Raw genomic sequence first — 7384 nt, 5'->3', positions numbered from 1 at the left:
AGTACGTAGAGACAAACAGTAGCTAATTAATCGCACTCCGACTTGCACCTGCAGCCGACATGCGTCGCGCTCACTCTAGCTAGCTACAGAAAATATCTTGTCAACCACTGGGGATGGTGCTGGGTTGAATCCCATGGCCCGGGAATAAAGCGGTGCAGATCGATCGACATGCATAGAGAATCCAGTTAACTTTCTGTGGTAGCAAGCATGATGCCGCCCTTTTCAACTCAACCACCAGTCCTACTCCTGCCCACGGGAGGAACAAGTGCCGGATTTGGTTCTCGGGCCAGTAGTATGTGGAAATACTCCAGTATGTAGTACGACAGGCACCAAGAAACAGTTAGCACGCTCTACAGTGCTCCAGCTGACTGATTTGATAGAGAAAACGCACCAAGAAGATCATTCATGCTGGCAGCTGCAGATGACACTATTTGGATTAGACCTTAATTGACTACTGTCTTGCCACTGTTTCTAATTCAGTTCGTGATAATTCAGAAGCCCTCGAATCCATCCATCGATCGGCCGATTTCTGAATGATCAGCCCGCAGCATCCTAAATGTATGATCAACGGTTTCCGCTGGAGCCTTTAGTTGTATGATTGTATGATCAATGATTTTCAGGGGCAAAATGCTTCTTCAATTTCGATCCAATTGCCAGCTTGACATGCAGTCCTTTTCCCCTTTTTCTTTTCGAATTGCTAGCTTAGTGGAGTGTTGCTACCTACTCCGTAGATAGCTGATGCTAAGTGGTGGTGGTGGCAGGTGCAGCAGCAGGAGGAGGAGGCGGCCATGACGAGCCTCCTCAGCGGCCGAAGCAGCAGCTGCCGCGCGACTCCCGCGGCTCGCTCGAGGTCTTCAACCCATCCTCCTCCGCCGAGCCCCCCGCCGCGTTCCGCCCCGCCGCCTCGCCGTTCCGCCAGGACGACGACGACAACATTGAGGATGTCGACAGGGCGACGCAGCGGGCGGCGGAGTGGGGCCTCGTGCTCCAGACCAACGAGCACACGGGACGGCCCCAGGGCGTCTCCGCCCGCAGCTCCGGGGGTGGCTCCGCCCGCAGCAGCTCCGACGACAAGGCCGTCACCGGCGCCGGCATCCCCCGGGTGTCGGAGGAGCTCCGGGCGGCGCTCTCGGCGTTCCAGCAGACGTTCGTCGTGTCGGACGCCAGCCGCCCCGGCCACCCCATCATGTACGCCAGCGCCGGCTTCTTCAACATGACCGGCTACACTTCCAAGGAGGTCGTCGGAAGGAACTGGTATCAAATCCATCATCCATCCACCCCCCTCAATCTATCCTCCTCCATCAAACGGCATCCATTCAACTAATCGATGCAATTGTTGTGCTGTGCAGCCGCTTCCTCCAGGGCTCCGGCACCGACCCGGCGGAGATCGCAAAGATCAGGCAGGCCCTAGCCGACGGATCAAACTACTGCGGTCGTGTCCTCAACTACAAGAAGGATGGCACGGCATTCTGGAACCTCCTGACCATTGCCCCCATCAAGGATGAGGATGGCAGGGTCCTCAAGTTCATAGGGTCACCTCCCTGGCCCTTCTCTTCTTTCCCCTTACATAAGTGCCACGAATTAGACATATATCTCACCGTTCCTGTTGCTGTTCCAGGATGCAAGTGGAAGTGAGTAAATACACCGAAGGGAACAAGGACACTGTTGTTCGTCCAAATGGACTGCCAGAGTCACTCATCAAATATGATGGTACTACTATTATTTTGGCTTTATTTAAGAAAAAGTGCTACTAGCTAGCAGATCTTGTTATTTTCAGAAATTAAATTGGTTTCGTATTAAAGAGAAAAAATATATGCCTGCAGCAAGGCAGAAGGACCAGGCCCGTAGCTCAGTGTCTGAGCTTCTGTTGGCTCTCAAGAACCCACGGTCATTGTCAGAATCAAGTAATAGCACCTTCAAAAGAAAGTCACAGGAATCAGTAGGCGTGTTAACGGGTGATGGTACTGGCAAGAGGAGCTCAGAGAGTGGATCTCGACGTACCTCACGCACTGGAGCAAGAAGCTCACTGCAGAAGATCAGCGAAGTACCTGAAGGAGGCAATAAAACTAGAAAATCGGGTCTGTTTTCACTTATGGGGTAAGCTCGTTGATACAAAGTCAAAGGGTAGAATTTCAGCATCTCATTTCATGTTCCTGTTGTCTTATTCAATCTGTATGTGCAGTTTACTTGGTATGGGCCATGCAAATGTAGAAAAGAACATGCTGAAACCAAGAGATGAAGATCCACTACTTGACAGTGATGATGAAAGACCTGAGAGCTTTGATGATGAGCTAAGGAGGAAGGAAATGAGAAGGGGTATAGACTTGGCTACTACACTTGAACGTATCGAGAAGAACTTTGTCATTACTGACCCAAGATTGCCAGATAATCCTATTGTAAGATTCATCCGGGACCTCCTGTACCTCTTACCCCACTCATCTTTTCATTCATATAGATATTATTTTTTTCTTGAATGGCCGTTATTTTTTCAATCGGTGTTTCAGATATTTGCATCCGATAGTTTCTTGCAATTGACTGAATACAGCCGTGAAGAAATATTGGGAAGAAACTGCAGGTGAATGATGATATCACCTTACACATTTATTGCGCAATTTCACTGGCATGGTTTTCTTACCTCTTTGTAGATTAACGGTTACACAGTGTAGTAAAAATCCTGATATTGAATCTCTATTGCTCTGCATAGTTGTAGATTGGTATACTAGTGTTTCATGCAAAAGACTTATGCGTCACTTTCTTGTTGGTCCTCCTCGCAGGTTTCTCCAAGGTCCTGAAACTGATTGTGCTACAGTGAGGAAAATTAGAGATGCCATAGATAACCAAACAGAGGTCACTGTTCAGCTGATTAATTATACAAAGAGTGGTATGTTACTTTTCACATGCTTTTCGTGTCCGTGCCATGCAAGAGTATCATGCAATTTCTGTTCAATACTGCTGTTTCCCGAAATGTTTGGCTGAGAAAAAATATATTTGTATCAGTTACTAACACTAAGATATTTTTGTGTTTAAATATATCCCTTAATGGTAGACAATCCAGCTAAATTACTTATTGCCGTTTATCACTTCTACAGGTAAAAAGTTCTGGAACCTCTTTCACTTGCAGCCTATGCGTGATCAGAAGGTACTATAACTATGAACATCATATGGGAAATATTATCCAACTTTCTCTATACAATGGAGTTTGCATGTGATTTGAGATGCATCAATTTTGACTGTTGATCAGGGAGATGTCCAGTATTTTATTGGGGTTCAGTTGGATGGAACTGAGCATGTCCGAGATGCTGCCGAAAAAGAGGGTGTCATGCTGGTTCGTATCCATTTTAATTAAATCTAGATTATTTGTGCATGCATGTATGCTATGAAAGTAACAAAAGTAGATATATGGGTCTTCATTCTTCAATAGCTATGATTTTACAAGCGCCAAGAATTTACTTGCAAAATTTTGTTAACATCAACCGGCATCACATAATAATGTAATATGATACACCATGGGTAGTCAACTCTAATGCTAGCAAACTTGTGGATTGTTATGCATATGGCATGTTAGTCTTTGAGTCAACATTCTATTCTGTCAAATGCATGAGACATGTTTTTTTAGAAGATATACAAAACATGTTATGGCAATTTTCTTTAATGGATTTATGTTATTTTTGTCTGGATAAGCCAACTTGACCACTTAATGTTCTATTGACCTTAAATTTTAAATTCGTCAGAACTAACCTGAGTTGTTCATGTTACAGATTAAGAAAACTGCAGAAAATATTGACGAGGCTGCAAAAGAACTTCCAGATGCTAATTTGGTACGATAAAACCATTATTCCAGCACTTCATCAAATTAGTATATTTCTAATGATCAAACAAGTATATGTGTGGAGTTCTGACAGTCATCCATTGTTTTCAGACGCCGGAGGACTTATGGGCCAACCACTCAAAAGTAGTTTTGCCAAAGCCACATATGAAGGATTCTGCGTCATGGAGAGCCATCCAAAAAGTATGATATAGTTTTACCAAACTGCTTTCTGCATGTCATTTTAAAGTCACTGGATGAAACTAGCATTATATAAAGAAACTAGAGATTTGGGTGCCTCTCGTTTTGTTCATGAAATATATACCTAGTTCCACCCGTGCATTCTGCTGAAGAATTCAGTCCATTACAGAACAGTGATTATATGTCTAATGTAGGAGTATTCTATATTGTCAAAACCAGGGGATCATTGGAGACATACATTTGGCATTTCATTGTGATGATCATGTTACTTCTTCTGTAGGTTCGTGAGGGTGGAGAAAACATTGATCTGAAACATTTCAGGCCTGTAAAACCTTTGGGGTCTGGTGACACCGGAAGGTAAATCCTATCATACTATGTTTGAAACAGAATTAACTTAAATCTGTATAGTAGCACTGCTTGAGTTCTGTTGCCATCAGAAGTTTTAAATAGTAACCTATGTACATTATTCTTGAAATTGTAGTGTGCACTTGGTGGAGTTGCTAAACACAGGTGAATACTTTGCCATGAAAGCGATGGATAAAAATGTCATGCTTAATCGCAATAAGGTTTGATTCTTTTTTCACCTTTTGAAATGATAACAACATTAATTATCATAGGAAAATGTAGTTTACTTGTATAGTTCTACTCATGCTCATTGTTTCATTTTTCTGATAATGTTTATAATGTCTCTAGGTCCATAGAGCTACTGCTGAACGACAAATCCTTGATATGTTGGACCACCCATTCCTTCCAACATTGTATGCATCATTTCAGGTTTGTTCATCAATATATGGAAGAAATTTATTATAGATCACATTGTACTTGTTCATGTGTAATCATCTTGATGAGTAAGCTTGTCTAGTCCCTAACATTTAACATAGGTCCAAGTTTGAATATAAATTTAAGCTCATTTGAGAGGAAGCACACTAGGCTCAAGTTTTTACTTTGTTTAAACCCTACCATAGCAGCCCTGGCTCGCAATCCAATGGCCTTCTATCATGTTTTGGAGAGAGGGTGGGGATGGGGTTAGAAAGAGGTTGTCTTCATTGACGCCATGACTTTTCATGTTCTACAATCGAGTGAAATTTTTGTTTCTGCTCAAATGTTGCAGACAAAGACACATATATGTCTCATTACAGATTACTACCCTGGCGGGGAGCTCTTTCTGCTTCTAGATAGGCAACCTCAGAAGGTTTTGCGGGAAGATGCAGTCAGGTCATAATTCAAACTGTTTATTATTCTTAGATCTGGTCGGGTGATTTCTGATATAAGATAATGATCACAGTCACAGGCGTGTCACTTCATTGTTTTGGGGTTTTGTCCACTCTAGATGTTGTACAAGAGGCAGTATTTAACATTTTTCATGATTGGAACAGGTTCTATGCAGCTGAAGTTGTCATTGCACTTGAATACTTGCATTGTCAAGGTATACCAATGAAACTCCCTTTGATTGTGCTACATCACAGCATTATTAATGGCAATTATGTCCACCTTTCAAATGCATATGCCTTCAGTAAGGAATTAGCCCTTGCAGCATATTTTCTATAAGGCCGTAAAAGCAATGTTTCCTTACGAGAATAAAAAAGAGCTGGCATAATACAGGTTGAGATTTCTACTGCTTATAAGGTGTCATGTTTACTCTTGTTTAATATTATTTGTATCCTCAGGTATAATCTACCGAGACTTGAAGCCAGAGAATATCTTACTTCATAGAGACGGGCACATATCCCTGACAGACTTTGATTTATCTTGCCTGACATCTTGCAGACCGCAGGTAAAAAGACACTAAATTTGATTTGGAAAAAATTAACTTAACTTTGAAGCTCTTTCTCTTCCAATAAATCATAAAACTGCATATAGTTTTTATGTATTGCTGGCCCTACAAAGGGAAGGTTGACTTCAGTATATTCATAGGTTATGTGAGGTGAAGTAATTATCTGTTCCTGTTTTGGTAGGTCTTTCTTCCAGAAGAAGGTAATAAGAAAAGTAGGAGGAAAAGCAGGAGTTCACCCATATTTTTTGCAGAACCTATGCGAGCATCCAATTCATTTGTTGGTACAGAGGAGTACATCGCACCTGTATGTACTTTCTCTTGTTTTTTTTTGTTTATTCTGCACCATTTTTGCAACATATCCGTTGTTTCCCTGTATTTTGTGTGTGTGCATAATGTAGAGTATTTAATTCTGATACTGGTCCTTGTGTTGCAGGAGATTATTACTGGAGCTGGCCATACAAGTGCTGTTGATTGGTGGGCGCTAGGTACATACCTCCTCCACTAACTATGCAGTTTCTTTGTACATATGTTTATACGGTAATTCTAATGAAATCATTTGGTGATCCAGGGATTCTTCTGTATGAAATGCTGTATGGTTACACACCCTTCAGAGGTAAAACCAGGCAAAGGACCTTTGCCAACATCCTACACAAGGACATCAGATTTCCCGCGAGCATATCGGTACGCTTAATTAAGAAAGCGGATAGCATATATTCATATACTTTCTGAGCAAAATTTTGGTTGACACGGAGTGTTTACTCGGTTGAGCAGGTGAGCCTCCCGGCGAGGCAGCTGATCTACAGGTTGCTGCACCGGGATCCTGCGAACAGAATGGGATCATACGAGGGGTCAAACGAGATAAAACAACACCCGTTCTTCCGCGGCATCAACTGGGCCCTTGTGCACGGCACGGTAATGAATACGCACTCTATTATTATTAAGCCTAGCTAGCAATACCAAGCATAATTTGACATCTTGCAGTTGTGTAACTAATTTGTTTGTGTGTGAAACTGGCGTGGTGCAGGCTCCTCCAAAGATGGACGCTCCACTGTTGTCAGACGACGTGGACAAGGGAATGGGCGATGCTGCTGCTGCCGCTGCTGATAATCACACCGACATGTTCTGAACGAAGAAGTGGATGGACAGACAGAGATGCCAAAGATGTATCTTGGCCGTGCTAGCTCAATCATGCGTGTTTTGTTTGCTGTTGCTGGCTCTTTTTTTTTCGTACCCGTACTTAGGACGGTAGGGGATGGAATAAGCGCTGGAGTTGTTGAGCGCAATGTAGTCCTGTATCGGGATCATATTAATAAACAATTAAGATGCATATATGCGTGCGTCTGGAGGTTCCCAAAAGAAAAATGATGGATGGAGTATTGGAGTTGAAGAAACGGAATTGGGAGGTGGTGCATCGTCTTTCAACAACTACCAGGAGGAGATGCAGGAGCGGCGACGGAGGGCCCTGCCGAAGTTGCCGTCTCCGGCCGGCCGGCCGCCATGTCGACCTGGCTGACCGCTGCGTCGCCTGCTGAGACAAGTTCAGATTTCTTGTGCCGCCGTCCAAAGAAAATAAGGGTTCGAAGGAGTAGATTTAAGAGCAACTC

At 43.2% G+C, this 7384-nt stretch overlaps 1 protein-coding gene across 2 annotated transcripts; it reads left to right on the top strand.

The window, feature by feature from the left end:
- The first annotated feature begins 200 nt into the window (after positions 1-200).
- LOC123111444 (phototropin-1A) lies at positions 201-7109 on the top strand. 2 transcript variants are annotated; one of them, XM_044532245.1, is made up of 23 exons: positions 201-558; positions 762-1254; positions 1350-1532; positions 1619-1710; positions 1824-2097; positions 2183-2396; positions 2505-2575; positions 2775-2881; positions 3090-3139; positions 3242-3325; positions 3759-3818; positions 3920-4009; positions 4287-4363; positions 4488-4572; positions 4700-4780; positions 5118-5221; positions 5383-5432; positions 5674-5780; positions 5962-6084; positions 6214-6266; positions 6308-6461; positions 6552-6692; positions 6805-7109. In XM_044532245.1, exons 1-23 carry the CDS (start codon positions 534-536, stop codon positions 6904-6906), a joined length of 2820 nt encoding a protein of 939 aa, XP_044388180.1. In that variant the 5' UTR covers positions 201-533; the 3' UTR covers positions 6907-7109. The 2 variants fall into 2 exon arrangements, with proteins under 2 accessions (XP_044388180.1, XP_044388182.1); XM_044532247.1 differs by having other exon boundaries at positions 204-558; positions 6214-6265; positions 6349-6461.
- Positions 7110-7384: the final 275 nt, after the last annotated feature.

The sequence above is a fragment of the Triticum aestivum genome, chromosome 5B (genome assembly GCF_018294505.1).
Source record: "Triticum aestivum cultivar Chinese Spring chromosome 5B, IWGSC CS RefSeq v2.1, whole genome shotgun sequence".
Classification (NCBI taxonomy): domain Eukaryota; kingdom Viridiplantae; phylum Streptophyta; class Magnoliopsida; order Poales; family Poaceae; genus Triticum; species Triticum aestivum.
This window is presented reverse-complemented; position numbering and strand designations above follow the sequence as displayed.

Coding starts and splice junctions, on each gene's coding strand:
- LOC123111444 (XM_044532245.1), top strand. CDS start 534: ATGATCAGCCCGCAGCATCCTAAAT. Junction 1,255..1,349: donor GAGGTCGTCGGAAGGAACTG/GTATCAAATCCA, acceptor TGTGCTGTGCAG/CCGCTTCCTCCAGGGCTCCG. Junction 3,326..3,758: donor AAAAAGAGGGTGTCATGCTG/GTTCGTATCCAT, acceptor TTCATGTTACAG/ATTAAGAAAACTGCAGAAAA.